This window comes from Squalius cephalus (genome assembly GCF_949319135.1).
Source record: "Squalius cephalus genome assembly, chromosome: 13".
NCBI classification, from domain to species: domain Eukaryota; kingdom Metazoa; phylum Chordata; class Actinopteri; order Cypriniformes; family Leuciscidae; genus Squalius; species Squalius cephalus.
In genome coordinates this window covers 23,077,820-23,095,245 of record NC_137134.1, presented here as the reverse complement: position 1 = coordinate 23,095,245, position 17,426 = coordinate 23,077,820, and the positions used below count along the sequence as shown (strand labels likewise).

The 17,426-nt window shown below is 40.1% G+C and overlaps 1 protein-coding gene across 1 annotated transcript; it reads right to left on the bottom strand.

Annotated features, from left to right (window-relative positions):
- Window positions 1-4: 4 nt before the first annotated feature.
- On the bottom strand, window positions 5-13,262 carry plcd4a (phospholipase C, delta 4a). The gene is made up of 14 exons (XM_079891364.1): window positions 13,110-13,262; window positions 11,242-11,470; window positions 10,847-10,976; window positions 10,457-10,688; window positions 8,741-8,942; window positions 8,435-8,579; window positions 6,805-6,957; window positions 5,875-6,042; window positions 3,324-3,480; window positions 3,116-3,232; window positions 2,299-2,477; window positions 2,085-2,217; window positions 1,619-1,768; window positions 5-1,526 (listed from the first exon to the last, which is right to left on the bottom strand). Exons 1-14 carry the CDS (start codon window positions 13,237-13,239, stop codon window positions 1,435-1,437), a joined length of 2,217 nt encoding a protein of 738 aa, XP_079747490.1. The 5' UTR covers window positions 13,240-13,262; the 3' UTR covers window positions 5-1,434.
- Between the last annotated feature and the right edge of the window lie 4,164 nt (window positions 13,263-17,426).

Genomic DNA, 17,426 nt, shown 5'->3' with positions numbered 1-17,426 from the left:
AAGTCCTTTAAAATATCTTTATTTTATTTTTGAAGAATATGGCAAATACCTAAATACATACATACATATATACAAGCAAAACAGACAGTTTACAGTTAGTTACTGAGCAATGCTACAAAAACAGTATATAGATTCGGCTCATACGAAGCTTAGAAATACAAAAATTAACACTATTAGTCCAGCAGCATACATTTGATTTAACAAATGACTTGACATGATTCAGAATAATTCTCTATACATGCTAGGTGAAAGGTGATGCATTTAAGAGTATATGTATTTTGATATTTTGAAATGTATACAGTGGTGTATACTGTATCCAGGTAGGTGGAGGTGGGAACAGACGGGGTCATTTTCACTGCCTTCTCTGTGTAACTGAGTCTGGCCCCTGAGGTACTTCAAGGCCTAAGGAAGATTGTAATTGAGCCCTTGTGCCCATTATCTCTATACTTTATTCCAAAGGAGCAGTTAACACACACACACACCACTGTAAGTACTACTGAAATAGAGTCGTACGAATAAAGAACCAAGCCTTTACTATTAAAATGTTTCTAAAATAGAAAAAGCTAGATATAAAGACTTGTCATGCATGGTAACAATAACAGAGGGAGAATCTCATATGAAATATATGGGGCTTTGGGGCTTTTTACACGACACAATTTTCATCTAAAAACGGAAAACTTTTATGCATTTTTGGCCGTTAATTTATCCACAACAGCGTTTTGGGAGCCTGAAAACTCAAACTTTTGAAAACGAGTTTCAAAGTGCAAGTTTTTGAAACCGATACCGTTCTCATCACCATGTAAACTACAAAAACGTGAATTAGTGAAAACGGTGATGTCGCGCGCATGTGTATTATGTGTTCAGTCTATAGGCGTGTAGTGTTTCTCTACAAAGTAACGTCGCCAACTACTGGCCTGGGATGATAATACAGCGATTTTAGTCGTTTTCACAGATCCGTGTGAACGAGGATCGTTTTGACAACACTGTCGTCTGTACGCGGAAAAAGTGAAGGAAAAACGTTTCCGTTTTTAGTACATCGTTGTCGTGTAGCGTATCCTAAATTTTAGTCCTTGAAACAAACCAAAATAAGTTTCATTATCTTGTTGTTTTTCTTTTGATTTCGATTAAAATACAACCTGGACATGTATCTCATTGAAGTTGAACTTAGACATAGAAAATCACTCAAATCTTAATAACAAATCTTTAAAGTAAATAAAATAACTATAAAATTATTTGGCGTATAAATGAACTAAATCTATAGCAACACAACTTTTCCTTAAAAGTGTGAATTTTAATACATTTTTTAAATTGTATTCATTACGATGTCAGCATTCTGCAAACAAGTGTTGACTGGGAAGACTTGAAATTGTTGCATTTTTCTCTTCTTTAGTGCACGTGTCAATGTAAGACAGCATTAAATTCAGTCTCTTTGCTTTACGTTAGTTTAGTTATCCGCATGTGAACAAAAAGCGAGGAAGGAGGTATGCTGGTGCCGTCCTTAGACAGGAGATGGATGTGACGATATCCTACAAGGAAGAACAAAACGTGCTTATTTAGGATTAACAGCAGCTCCACGGAGGATACATTTTTTTATGCATTTGGTGGAATGGAGACGTACCTGGTTGAATACAGGTGAAAGGGAGAGTGAACTGTCCCACAAAGTCGTTCTTTGATGTTTTATCATAGTCCTCCACCACAAACCGAACCAGCGCCAACTCAGGGGCGTGAACGGTGAACTGAAGCATGTCGTACCATACTGGGTTGAAACCTGCAGAGACAAATAGGTTGTTGACATGAAATTTCAAGCATTAACAGTGCACAACATGCTGTTCTACTGTACACCTACACTTTTTCAAAATGTTCTATAATTATTATATAAATAATAAATTATATTTAAATAAGCTAAAATAAGATATACCAGTGACCTCACCAGTTTTACACAGTAGATCTTAGTGCATATCCATTGAACCATTAGCTCAAAAACAAGATTTGTTTAGTCTTTTGAACGCAACAAGATCTCTGTTTTAACTGCGTCTAGACTTTCTCAGTCTAGACTTAACTCCATCCTATACATTTTAACTGACCGTTGTTGTCAATGTATCTGGTTTCCTGCTTGGCTTGGTCCAGCTGTATGCCATGAATTTCCACCCGAACGAGGGGATCAACAATTGAGCCCTCCTTGATGTTTACCTTGGGAAGCTGTTGGCCACTGATGACCTGGCATGAACACACAATGCAAGTTTAACATATATACACGTTATCTAAGACCAGCACATGCACAGAAATGCAGGTTTCTACCTGTATAGACAGGCTAAGCGGATTGTAACCATCTCGGTTTTGGGGGTTTTCTGGGTCGAACCTCTCGTCAATGTTGCGCATGAACGCTGGTTTCAGCACGTAGCCACAATGCCCGTTCTGACTGAATAAGCCATCGTTTAGATCCATCTCAACCCCTGCAGTTTGAAAGTTCAGAGCAACTGAGAAGAGAAGAGAAGAGAAGAGAAGAGAAGAGAAGAGAAGAGAAGAGAAGAGAAGAGAAGAGAAGAGAAGAGGAGAGGAGACTACATTTAGCAATAAAATATTTATTATTCCGTAGTAAGAGATCCTGCATAAAACATTTCCTAGTAGCACATTTTCCATTTTCATGGATAAAGCATGACAATTTAAGCTTTTATACTGGTGATGACTTGGCTAGTTACTCTAACTAGCAATACACATCAACTGAATATTCTATATTAAACTATCCTATGATTGTCTTGATTGGTCTCCCAGCCTGGTCAGGTTGGTGGTGTTCAGCTGGTGTAACCAGTTGGTCTCCTAGTTGACCAGTTGATAAGTGCCTAAAATTTCTATAAAACCATCAAACTATGCTAACCTAACCAGCTTGATTGCTAGCTAAAACCAGCACACCACTTGGTTAAAGCTAGACTGGTTAAATCTGTTTTCAAAAGACTTGTAAGACTAATTCCTATTACATAAGTTTGACCCAACAACTAGATATTAATCACATCTGTATTATGCTAATAGACAGTTTTCCTATGTTCATCTATAAACAATTCAAAAAATATTCGATGAAAGCTCTCAAGAAACATATCTTAGTCTCAGGTAGGCTTACCAATTTGGCACCCTGCGTTCCACATGTCCTGTGGGTTGAAGTTGGATGAGTCAGTTCTCAAGCCACTGGGGTAAACCCGGCTCAACTGATGAGCGTTATGGAGAACAAACTCCGCTCCTGTAGCACAGAGACAAAGTAAGACAATACAATTCTCTAAAAAAAATAATTGATGAGCTGTTATAAGCAGTCAGACTCATGTTTCCTTTACCTGCCTCCCTTATGTGTTTCCGGGCCTTAGACTCCGTGAAGGAGGAGATCTCGTAAAACTTGGAGTGTATTCGTGAATGTTTAAAGCTGCTAAAGTGGACACTCTTGCAGTAAACCACACAGTCGGACAGCTCTTTAGACAGACGCTGCTTGGATTTCTAGACAGTACAAAAACAGTCCTTCAGTTCAGTTTGACAGTTCCTCATTCGTTTCATTTTCTTAGCTTTAGGTGGTTTTCTGGATTTCCACGGATCAGGCTTATCTTTTTTGATATTTTAAAGGGGTTGCAGGCACTTATCAGCTGTCAGGCCTTTGAGGCAAGCTTGCCAACTAGCTAACCCAGCTGAACATCAGCTTAAGCCATTTAAAGGGTTAGTTCCCCCTAAAATGAAAATTCTGTCATTACTCTCCCTCATGTCATTCCAAACCCGTAGAACCTTCGTTCATCTTCGGAACACAAATTAAGACATTTTTGACGAAATCCAAGAGCTTTCTGACTGCAACGTTATTACCACTTTCAAGGCCCAGAAAGGTAGTCAAGACTTTGTTAAAATAGTCCATGTGACTACAGTGGTTCAACCTTAATGTTATGAAGTGACGAGAATACTTTTTGTGCGCAAAAAAACAAATAACTACTTCATTCAACAATTTCTTCCGTTCCATGTCAGTTTCCGACGCTGTTCACGTGAGCACCACGATGCTGACGCAGCAACGCAGGAACCCGCCAATACTGAGCTGGCGTTCTGACGTAGAACCCGGAAGTGCTGCACTGTGTTTACAACGTAAACAGCATAGGAGACTGACGCATATAAGAAATTGAGGGGGCCAGAAAGCTCTCGGACAACCGTCAAATCAAAAACCAATAGGAGTGCCGAACCTGACGCAGTTAGTGAGACAACAACAAACCACTACCTTGCTCTACATCGTCTTCGATTTTTCCCAGTTTTCTTTTCAAGAGAAGCCATGATCAAAATTAATGCTAAAGATTGTTTTTGTTTGATAGCCACCATTTAAGTCCTGCATGTATTGCAGCTCACGTCACTGAACGTGCCATGGATTGGTGATGTAAAACTCCGGATGAGTCTTCTTGCGTGCGTCCATTTTTAATGCATCTTGATTGCCGTACATTCTGACTTAAATGACAACTGAGATCCCACAGTGTGACATCGCTTACAGCGGGGGATCATGTTCGTTCAGTCTGACAAGCAACAGTCGTAAAGGTTATAAAGGCTATTATAAATCGTACAATATGCACCTGTCTTTACTAAGAACTCAAAATAACTAATTGTGTCAGTCATAACTGCTTTTTACTAGCCCAACAGCATCTAAAACCTTTTGACATGGCTGTGGTGTTTTGAGAAGTCAACTAGCTAAATTGTATGATGTGGTTTTACTGCAAGCATTCTATTCTGATAATTCAACACAGGACTACTTAGACAATGTCATGACAGACGCCCCATCTGTAATAAGGACCGGTATCCACCTGGCTTCATCTTACACTACCATTTGTTGGGTTTGCCTTTGCTAACCTGCTGTGCCATCTTAACATGATATTCAACTTGCCTAGGGTGGCGTAGCCTTGATCTGGGCTGGTAACCAAAAGTTGTAGGTTCAAAGCCAGCAAGGGTTATTTCTTTGAAATTGTACCCTTGAGCAAGATACTTCCAGAGGGACTATCCCTGTAGGAAGGGTTTTGTAAGTCACTTGGGATAAATGTGGCATTTAAATAATTTTTAGTAATTAGCCTAAATCAGTTATCCGACAAGACTGAGTCTGTATGTTAAACATAACATGACAAAATGTTTCAGTTGACAAGTCAACAAGTTGACTATCTCTGGAGAAACCAAGATGGGTGATCCCTGACTGCAGCTAACCAGAGTTCAAAGAATCAAGTGTCGCATGGTAACAGCAGTGCCAGCAAGTGCACATGGCCACCTATCAGATGGCAGAAGACCACAGAAGATAGGCCGTTTCTGTCTTATCTATCTTCGACTTTCTCTCTTGCATTTTCTTGTTTGTTTGTGTACTTCCTTCCCAAGATTGCGTCATTCTAACCCCATTCAACTTTTATTAGTCCTTTATGTAATCAGCTCGTTTTCAGGGCCACTGTGCAACTCTTGTCAGTCAGAATATTTTGCTACCTTCAACATTAGACAAGCTGGTCTACATTAGGTAAACTGCTTACAGCCCAGAACAGAAAAGTGGAATTTCCATGGATGATCCAAACGAAGGAGTGTGTTCAACAGGTGTTACATAAGTAGATTCGAATCTTGTGGTTGAAGTCTAGGCAGACTGAAACTCTTGCTTGAGGACTCTGATGAAGACCTGATAAACTACCAGTGAGACAAGTTCGACGGTCAATATTTTACAATCCATTGGCACATGAAGTAGCCAAAGAAATTGTACTCTAGATATTGGCCCATTATTTTTAACATTATTTCCTTTTGATAGTTCATGTATCTACTTTTGATTGGGTTCAAACTTACGACTTTTCTGTTACCAGCTCGGATCTTTGCCCACTTGGCTAATATGATTTGAAAGTATCACTGTACCTTGCCTCTATGTCGTATGCTGTCAGTGCGATGATGGTCATCATCAATTTCAGCGGTCTCCTCTTCGTCGCTCACCTCCCCTGTCAAAGGGTCATCCACCACCCCATTCATGCAATCCTCTAATCCACCTATCTTCTTTCCTTTCAACAGAATCTTCCCTTTCAGATCCTATACACACACAAATATTGAAAGGATACACTTTCATCAGCAACAATCTGAAAACTCTTTAACAGTGAACACATTGACACACAAACTAGAAATTAGTACTAGAAGCTAGGCTAGGCCTTAGGCTGACTAGTGGTTGGTCGAATAGGAATGTATCTCTTTTAAAGGAATCAATTAATTTGGACCTAAACTAGTAAGACTGCCTTAGTCAATTAGCTTCACCAGGAAGACCATGATGTTCAGTTAAGTGCTGCTAGTGGCTAACAGCTAGATAGTCTTGATATGCTTCTGGTTATACCCTGCTAAAAATGACGATGATGTTGTGCGGATACCAGGCTTCTTAACTAGAAAGAATCAATCAGTTAAATAGTTTTACCAGAGAAACTTGACAAGCAAGGTAATTCATGTTAGTCTGAGCTTTTTTTCAGCATGGTCGTATGCGTTTGTGTGTGTGTGTGTGGGGGGGGGGGGGGTATTGTTGTTTGCTTTAATAATTAAGTGTGGCTGGGTTGCATGGACATAGATCATATGGCTGCCACCCCAGGTAAACAGCCGGAGAAAGTGAATGTATCATGGAGAGGTCACTCCACTCTGAACTCTGATACACACGTCTGCTTGTGGGGTGGAAACTTCAAGATCTTTGTCGAGGACACTTCAAAATGAATGACTAGTGCTAGAAATTTACTGCCACTTAAGCAGTCCAATTAAGCGGACTTGTTAAGTACTTGTTTAACTGACCACATGCATTCATGCTCTCCGGCTCACCTCGGGGGATGGGAGGCCGATAGGAATCTTTCCATCTAAAGTGCTTTTCAGCAGCTTGTCTCCCAGGATCTGGGTGAGGTGTTGGGCCATGACTTTCTGCTGCTCTACACTGCAGTGGTTCTCAATGGACAGGATGACAGGGTACTGCGATGCCTGAGGAGGGGAGAGTGTGTGAATAAGTGATGGAGTGTAATGGAACACTCGACAGAAAACAACGGCTAACGCACTGCCAGGCAGGGGTCGACTGCCCTAGATCACATTACACACAAACAGAAGGGCATGGTGCCCTGGCCCCAGTCTGTCACACACACAAAAATGCAAGCAAGTACAGTACTCTAACCTGGTTTAAAAAGATTCAAGATGAAGAGATAAAGAAATAAACCAAGAGATTTATAAAAAGTATTAAAGGAGAACTCCGGTCAATTTTAACATTGAGCTCATTTTTTTGTACATTTGGAGTGCTGTCAATACAGAGAACAACGACAAAAATCGGTGTTGCCTACACCGAGTTATTCTATTTTTAAAATTTGCACCCTGTTGACTTCAATGGGGCAAGTACTAAACCTGCTTTTAGCCTCTTAACATCCTTGATGTGTCATTACAAGTGCACAGAAAATGTGAGTGATTCCTTCTGAGTGAACACGAGTGAGTCTGACTGCAGTAGATGTGAAAGAAATGTATAAAAATGATGTTATTTAAGCCAGCGCAAATACCTGTTTACATCCTGTTTTTCGGTTGAAGTCCAAAGTAGTCGATTGCAGAGTTCACACGCATAGGTTTAATACCTATGATCACGCGCGTGAACTCGGCAATCGACTACTTTGGACTTCAACCGAAAAACAGGATGTAAACAAAGGTATTTGCGCTGGCTTAAATAACATCATTTTTATACATATCTTTCACATCTACTGCAGTCAGACTCACTCGTGTTCACTCAGAAGGAATCACTCACATTTTCTGTGCACTTGTAATGACACATCAAGGATGTTAAGAGGCTAAAAGCAGGTTTAGTACTTGCCCCATTGAAGTCAACAGGGTGCAAATTTTAAAAATAGAATAACTCGGTGTAGGCAACACCGATTTTTGTCGTTGTTCTCTGTATTGACAGCACTCCAAATGTACAAAAAAATGAGCTCAATGTTAAAATTGACCGGAGTTCTCCTTTAAGATAATACCACATTTATATCATACTTGGTATTTCTATCAATACCAATACCAAAAAAAGTACTGTGGCACCATATTTTAATGATAGAATCAGATGGTTAAACTATGGTATTTAAAAAATATAGTACTAATGCTAATACCTTGGTTTTCTTTGAAGAACCTTCAATCTCCCTTGTATATAAATCAAAGTACCATGGCATTACCATCACTATACCATGATACAGTGTTTTGTTTTTTTTTAGTTAAAAAGTACCATGATAATGACATGCTGTTTGCATTATTATACCAAGGTATTCCTTGATGTACATTAGAAAATCATGTAAATACCATAATATTTGAATATCATATTTGAAAGTACTGTGGTATTACCATCTGATAGCATCACTATACCATGGTACCACCACAGTTCTTTTTTGTTAGGAACTCGCAGCTGTGAAGAAGTGAATGAACATAGTTTGTGACATACTTTGAAGGCATAGTTGCTCAGCACAGTGACAACATCCTTGAAGAAGATCTTGGAGGTCAACGTGTGCCCATGGTAGACGATTGGTTCTCCATTTGGTCCATCCCAGCAGTCCACTTCTACACATCGACAGCCACGTTTCAGTGCTCTGAAACAGTCATACAAGTTCATATTTATGAATATAAGAAGAATTGCTCAATCTGTATATGTTATACCAGATAAATGTTCATACTAACATGGAAAAGCCTGTGGATGGCGTGTTTTATGGGTTAGGAAATGTCTACTTGATAGGTTTTTGAAAACGTGTACCGTATATAGCCTTCCACGCTGCTATGTCCTCTGATTTGGTCCTCCAGAAGGTATGTGTTATGAGAAGATGAAATGAAGTAATGGCAGAGAGGCTGAGTCATGTCCTGGAACAGTTCCACCATGGTAGGGTTGAAGATGGAGCCCTCTGATGAGCTCAGGTACATCAGGAAACCATCAAATGTCATTGCTTGCAACATTTTTGCTGGAGTTAAGAAGAACACAAAATGCAGCATTACGATACCTGGAACTAAAAGTTAGTAAGTTTCAGTGGCGTTTTCTTGCGGAGGCCAAGGGAAGCCAGGCTTCCTCACTTTTTCAGAATATAATCGTCATTTAATAAACACTTTTGTTCTCACAGTTTACGTAATCCTTCTGTCATCTCCTCATCGTCTCTCTTCATTCATTACTGAGCGTTTTATGATGTGTAAAACAGCGCCCCTATAAAAGTGACATGGTGAATGAGCGTTGAAAACATGGTACTGCACCCTGTGTCTGTGAGGAGGCCAGGCTGAGTTGGCATCCCTTGATAGAAAAAAAAAAGATTGATTAACCAATCAGGTGACGCTATTGTCACGACACTGCTCCCCTGTGATTGGTCAGGACAGTGTCAAGGGAAGCCATGAACTTGTTGGCATCAGGCCAATCACATCACGTTATCATCGTCAATGAATGAATGAATGAAATAGCGGAAGATTTGTGGATTTGTGTTGACATCTTGTTTAGCTAGTTAGCTAAAATTATTAATTGTAATTATGGAGGGTGGAGATTTGGAGTATTTGGTAAAAAAATCTTTTACTAAACTGCCTCTACAGCAGCAACTCAGTTTAAGAGGACTGACTGTGTGTGTGTGTGTGTGTGTGTGTGTGTGTGTGTGTGTGTGTGTGTGTGTGTGTGAGAGAGAGAGCGCGTCTGGTCTGAACTGCCCATTTAGCGATGTGTTATTTTTTTAATGTGATTATAGTTCGTTTCTTGCGTGCTTTGATTAAGCAGCATGTGAGTGCACTTTGTTGTTTATTGTTGTGATTGTTTGTGAATAACCACTATTGTATATCCTTACATGAGCGTCACACCGATTTAAGGGTGTATTAAATGAAAAAGGTTATCTTCTTGTTGCTTACCGTTGGCGTTTCCTATCTGCGAATGTTTTAATAAAAAACACCATGAAAGATGTTTAAGAGGACTGACTGTGTGTGTGTGTGTGTGTGTGTGTGTGTGTGTGTGTGTGTGTGTGTGTGTGTGTGTGTGTGTGTGAGAGAGAGAGAGAGAGAGAGAGAGAGAGAGAGAGAGAGAGAGAGAGAGAGAGAGAGAGAGAGAGAGAGAGAGAGAGAGAGAGAGAGAGAGAGAGAGAGAGAGAGAGTCCGTGCTCGAGTGTAACAAGCGTAAGTCCCGGTAAGATGATGCTGGGCGCTCTAATAGTTCATCCAAATAGCAACATATAAATGGTAACGTATGATTTTCTGCCCCCACCCCTTAAAACACACAGCTTAGAGGTTGTGTCTTAATTGGCCTCCTCAGAAATTTTCCCCACGCCACGCCACTGGTAAGTTTGAGTTTGAAAGTTAAAGATTTGTTTGGGACAAGAGGCCAAACCACCAAAGATGACCTGAACAGATCAATGGCAAGTGGAAAGTAAAATACAAACAACATAAGCTTTGAAGAAACTTCAGCAAGAAAAGTACAACTCCGTTAGCTATGCTTCATCACAAAATTAATTACCTGTGTCTGAAGGTTCATAGCGTTCAATGAGATTGAGTGCATACTGCTGAACTCCATCCTCGTGAAGCTGCTCCTCCCGCAGGAAATCTTTCAGATCTTGGAGCGTTAGCTTCTGCCCATCACTTGAATATTCCTGAAACACTCGCAGGACGTCTTCACGCTGAGTCAGCATCTTATAGAACAGCACAAACTCATCGTCTTCAAGAGTACCTGACTGAGACTTGTCCGCCATCTGCAGAACAAGAGAAGCTCTAAAATGTACAAATACAAACAACTGGCTGGAAATGGATCACTAAATAATGATGCAAGAGTGTCAAGTGTCAAAACCATCATTGAACTGAAGCTACATCAAGCAGTGTAACCATAGGCTGGCCATGAAAGTGCAGTTACCGTAAAGAGACGGAGAGCATGATGCTCATTCATGTCCACGTTCATCATCTTCAGCAGATCTCTGATCTCCTTAAAGTTCATCTGCCCATCTCTGTTTTTGTCTGCTTTTTTGAACCAATCACATATCCATCTGGAAACAGCATTAAGGGAAAGCCAAAGTGCTGACACATGATTTACCAAAGTAGGACATGTTCCTATCAACTAATCTGATTTCAGGGACATGGACTTCAATCCAGGTAAATTAAGAATCTTGAGGACACCAGAAGTGCTGCTGTCCCAGTGTATTTAAGTGTCTTTTTAATGCCATTTAGCCTGTGTGAAACCTTTGTGTGTGTGTGTAAGATGGACAGAGAGCGGAATGATAGACAGATAGATAAAGTCACAGTAAAGGATACTGGTCTAGTTTCTCTCTCTGCCCCATGTTCTCCAGGTTATCAATGAGTTTGCGTATCCCATTTATCCATGATCGTGCCTCCTCTGCTGATTCGGCCACTAGGTCCAAATTGCCCCGTCGTCCACGAAACACAAGGGTGAAGCAGCGGTCAGGTGGGAACTCGTCAGCAATGCTAAGCAGAACCTCAGATTGGTGCCCTTCCCGCACGGCCTCCACATCACCCACAGAAACTATATACACACATAAACAATAGCTATCTAAATATAGGGACAAACCCTTAGAGTTAGAGTCAAGACCAGACCATTCTTCTGACCCATCAAGGCCCAGACCCAGACCAATGCCACATTAACGTGGTCTCGAGAGATGTCAGTACCAAAAAAAACAAGATCAAAACTTTGACTCTCAGCCAAACCCTACACCTTGTCTAGACTGAGCAAGAGGTACCCAATCCTGCTCCTGGAGGGCCAATATCCTACAGAGTTTAGTTCAAACCTTAAATTAATCACACCTGAACCAGGTATTTCCAGGTATCACCAGGCTAATCAAAGTATTTGCAATAACTAGAAACAACAGGTGTTTTGGAGCAATTCACAGTTAAACCCTAAGGCTGAATCCGAAATCGCGGCCAATACCCTCAAATAGGGCATTATTTTGTATTATTTTATCCATTTGTAGTGCTGTCAGAAACCATAGTAGAGATTATGGAGTGCATTTATTCTATCCCACATTGCACCGAAATAACAAGTATACAGCCGACGTACGCTCAATGGCTGTCAGAATTCGCTCACTTGTTTTCATTCACTCCTTCAAGTGAACTGTATTAGTGGACTAACATAGAGAATAGTTATTGGGGGTTTAGGGGGTGATTTCGGATTTAGCCTAACATTGACCCTCCAGGCACAAAAGTGAACACCCCTGGTCTAGAGGTTCTGAAATCACTGTGTACTGTATGAAGCTGTTTATATTTCTGTCTAGAGTGATGGTGTACTTGTTCTAGGCTTGCTATAGAAACACAGGAAGAATCAATCCATGTACTATCACCATTGTGACCTTAATTAGACACTTAACCTTAGGTTTCTCCCAATCCTGCACCTGGAGGGCCACCTTTCAGCAGAGTTCTACTTCAGCCCCAATTAAACACACCTAAACCAGTGTAAGGAATTATAGTCTGCTCCGATCCAACTTCCACTCCAATATTTAAATTTAAATATGCTCCTTCCCTAAAAAGAGTTTATTTATCATCGAGACAATTTCTTCCGATCTCAGTAATATGTAAATAGTATCACCGGAGTGATATATTATCACTTATAGTGTGGGAGCGGCAGCGGTAAAAAAAAAGAGAACCATCCTGAATACAAGACTGCCTCCTGGATTTGAAAACATCCTGACCATCCTGGATTTCAAACAATCTTATCACCTTAACATTTGGCTGTTCTTATTTGAAATAATATCGAAGATGTGGGAACAGAAGGCTATCGCTTTCATTGTTATCCTCAATTTACATTTAAGGCAGAACTTAATTTACATTACGAGTGGTAAACTAAGAGGATAAAAGGTTTAAGATATGGATGATCTGGGTGCATTCTGACGCCGGTGAACCCAAGGTGCTTCATGTACCTTGCCACTGCTATGCTGTAATAAACTTTTTAAACATTAAATAAACTTTTTAACATTCAATAAACATTTTTGAGATCTTTGATGTCCACAGCACTTCCAGCCAGATGTGTTGGAGCTACACCCTGCAAAAAGGTGGCCTTCAAGGAGGAGGATTGGACCCCTGCCTATGAGATTTTAATTGTAATACATCTATTGCTTTGGATAAATGACTAATAATTACAGATTGTGGATTTCAGCCTTGTTAGCACTTACAGGTGGAGTGGGCATTTCCAGCTTTCTTGCTCTTGTACCAGATAGTCATGCAGTCTTCTTGTAGCCGGAAATAACGCTGCTTTTTCCATGTGCGAGACTTGATTTTTCTCATCACTGTGCCGACGATCATGGACTTCAGGTTGTCATCAGCCTGGATACCTGAGGAGCAAGACCGTACAGGAGACAAAGAGGGCGAGGAGGGGTCAGACGACAGGTAATGCACCTGACCCAGATTCACAGTATATCATGAAAACAAAATACACTAAAACACCCGTCTCTCATGACCAGTTAATGAATCCTCGTTTTGTACATTTGATGGGTTTTGGCATACATCTTAGCAGTCCTTGTAACTTGGTGTCGCTAGCACCACTTTATTTCCACTTTGCAACAGCATGTCAACTACCAGTCATTAGAGTATTAGTCGACTGTCTACTTAAAATCACTTTATTTTGATGCTACCCCAACAAGCATTCTACTGACTATAAGTAAATTTGAAAGTATTCTACTAAACTTAACCTAACAGTCTACCAATACTCTAATGAGAGTTAGCTGACATGTAGTTACAAATGAATGAGAGTTATTTGACATATAGTTGCAAAGTTACTTATAGTTGTTAGAATGTCTGAAGAGGACTATCGAAATAAAGTGTAACCCTATAATCTACAAGTTGAGCTACTGGAACTATTTAGACTTGTCTTTAATACTTTGCATTTTATATGCAAAACGAGCATATATCACCTCAATACCCCCCCCCCCCCCCCCCCCCCTTTACATTTTTTATGTAAACTTACGTTGGCTCCTTTCAGTAGAAGCCATCTGTCGTTGTGTCATTTTTTAGACGTCTCCTGTTTTTGAATAGAGAGAGAGAAGAAATTAATTGTCTCACTGACATAAGCAGAGAAAATAATATTAAAATGAATCACACAGTTCATTAAATATGTTTAACATACAATAACATTTAAGCCTTTAAATGTAATGCATTAGAGGCAGGCACATTAAAGAAAATCTTGATTTTATCAGTAACATTGCAATTTAAAAAAATAAAAGTAACAAACCATTGACCATAATTTTATGAACATAAATGTGAAATATTTAGAATACAATTTTTAAATAAATTGAACCGCATCAGTCATGCCCAATAATAACCCTTAATATGAATTCTAAAGACTCTAAGGTTTGGTCTGTTCCTACAGTTTTTCACTGCTTTTGTTTTAAACAAACACACATGCACACCCTCAAACAAGTATTTTCAGACAGTGTAAATGGCTGTTGTTAGTGAAAATCCCATGGACGTCTGGCTTTAATACAGGGATCAGCACTAGAGCTGTTGCCTCAGATGCTTCAATGTTTGCACGGATCTGTTCTTTGTGAAAGCATTTCACACTTGCCCTCAAATACTGCACAGTCATGCAAAATCAGACAAAAACACACACAAAGAGATGATGACGATTGAGGAAACTGAGGTCACTATTAATGAAATGTAATTAATTTGTATTAACTAAATTCCGTTTATGTTAGTGCTGTCAAATCGATTAATCACATCTTACATATGTTTTTTATACTCACACAAATGTATTTACAAACGTATATGTTAGATGCGATTAATCGCGATTAATCGATTTGACAGCACTAGTTTATGTTAATCTTAAAACCAAAAAAAGACCACAAGCTTGCCACGTGAGCATTTAAAGACGTGATACCCAGCCAAAGTTGCCATGAAGATTCAGGTTTCACACGAAGCAACGGTCAGTCGCCTTAAACATGGCGGACAAACATTGCTGTTAAGATGTTAACAGAAACATGCTCAACTCGTGCATATTTCTCGATTCTCCAGATTCTTTCAAATAATTTGTTGTTAATTGCTCTTATAATTAACAACTAAGACTTTTTTTAACACCAAAATTATATATAAAAGCATGACAACAACAACAGTGTCAATAGTATGTTCACTATATTGTACAAAATGAGTGAAAACATATTGATAACAGCAAAGTAATACTTTCAAATGCATTTTATTTTCATTTAACTTCTTTGTTTTTATTAAAAAATAAAACTACACTATAAAAGTTTTAAAGCCTGATTTATAATTTGTATAAATATTAAAAAATAAAAATGAAGCAATTTAACTAACAGCAGAAAGACAAAACAAGCAACAGGTATGAAGAGTATCTGTACAGGTATCCTGACATGAACTTTCATAATAAACTATTTATGTATTACAGTTTTTAATATCTCAGGCTTGAAGGTCCACTTACCCTCTGTGGGCTCATAGTCGGATCTGTGTTTGAGCTTTGAAGAGGAGCCGGACTCAGGAGAAGCCGGTGTAATGTGGCCCCCGCTGCAACAGAGCCGGACTGACTGTCCACATCTCACAGCTGATCGTACCACAACACGCCTCCCTCTGACGCACAACCACACACCCACAGATCCACACAAGCACACGGGCCGTTATCCACAAAATACACTTTCTTTCTCCTTTGGGAGTCAAAATATCTCTTGTCCTCTTCCCTCCTCTCCGGCTGCTTTGTCTTGTGTCTCTCTGTCCCTCTGTTAAGATAAAACTTGGGTATGTCAGTTTTGTGGACGAAACACAATACTGCGTATTGCGTAATTGGAGTGTTGCGTTCCTGCGGTGTGACAACCTAGAGGTTTTATCGCCACAGAATACGTGTGATGTGACATGTATGACAATAGATGTGAAATTGAACACTTTTCTAACTAATCCTGAGTGAATTCAAATAAATAACTCCCCAAATTACAGATTGGTTTAAGCGACCCATAGAAACAGCCACTAATGAGGCATCTATGTATATATATATATAAGTATCTATGGTTGCTAACATGTTCTGAATGCTTTGTAGCATGTTGCTATATAGCCACTAGGATGTTCTGGATGGATACTATCACGTTACTATGTGGCTGCTATGTGGTCCTTCTCGCCCCTCTCTGAGCAGAACCAGTATCTCCGGTATGGGAGGCGGGTGCGCAAAGACGCTAAATACAGCAGTCTCTAGCGTCAGTCGCTATTGCGCCTCTTAAGATCGGGGGAGTGAGGTTTACCTGCACAGCTCTCACTAGCTGGCCTTTGTTAAACTCACCCCCCTTAACTTTATTCCTATCTGGGTCACGGCACCACGGCAACCCTCCGGTCCTACTAGCCCCACTTCAAGTGGGACTCGAACCGGCGTCTCAGCGTCTCAGGCATGAAAGACAGGTGCGCTAATAAGGATGCTAAAGACCACACTGTCTAGCATCAGTCGCTAGTGTGCATCTTGAGGTCAGGGGAGTGAGGTTTACCGGCACAGCTCTCTGTAGCTGGCCTCCGTTACACTCACCCCCCGAAACTTGATTACAGCTCTTACTAGCTGGCTTCCACTACACTAGGAGAAAAATTGCCTGCCCAAGTTAAAAGTACAAATCCTGATGTATAAGGTTTTATGGCTGGATACTAGCACATTACTCTGTGGTTGCTGCAAATTTACTTTTTTAAATCCGTTTTAACATGTTGCTAAGTGTTGCTATGAGGTTTCTAGCCATTTGCTTCTTGGACCAAGTCATAAGAGCCACAATGCGAGGGTGTTGTAGCTATGTTGTTTTAACAAGTTGCTATGTGGTTTCTAGGGTGCTATTCTTCTGTTTGCTTACTAAGCCGAATCAAAACAGCCACAATGCTACGTTGTATATGTTCAGTTAGGAAGGTATTCTGAATGGTTTTTAGCATGTTGCTATTTAGTTGCAACTAAATAGTGTCCTGGGGTCTATACCATGAAGCCGGTTTTGGTGGCTAGCCAGGTATGTTTCAGTTTAGTTTGCGCCAACCCTGGGTTTTAGGCACCATGTTATGAAGGAGCATTACTTCAGTATACACAAATGATCAAAAAAGCAACCAAATGTTCATAAAATATTCAAATGCCTTCATGGCATGTTGACAGCCGTGTATCGGACCGCACCGTCCAGAAACATGCGTATCAGGGAGTTTAACGCGTGTTTGTAGAGCACAGCTCAAGAGTCTATTGTCTACGCTTGACTTCCCTCACCAGGGCCCTTTTAACGGAGCCCCCAGATCAAGTTACTTAAGTAGGCATTCAACATTTAACAACTCCGTTAAACTGTGTTTAGACAGAAAGAGGCAAAGGGAACGAGAGCGGAAAGAAACGTTTTAGGCCAATTTAGACCATTTTAGACCAAACATCTCAAATTCGAAACAAACACATTTGGAATACTCGCCGGTCGATTTCGGTTGTACTTGGCTTCATCTCCTATTCGGAATACTACTTCTCTGTCCCTTCCTCGTGTGTCTGTTCATGAATAAAACAA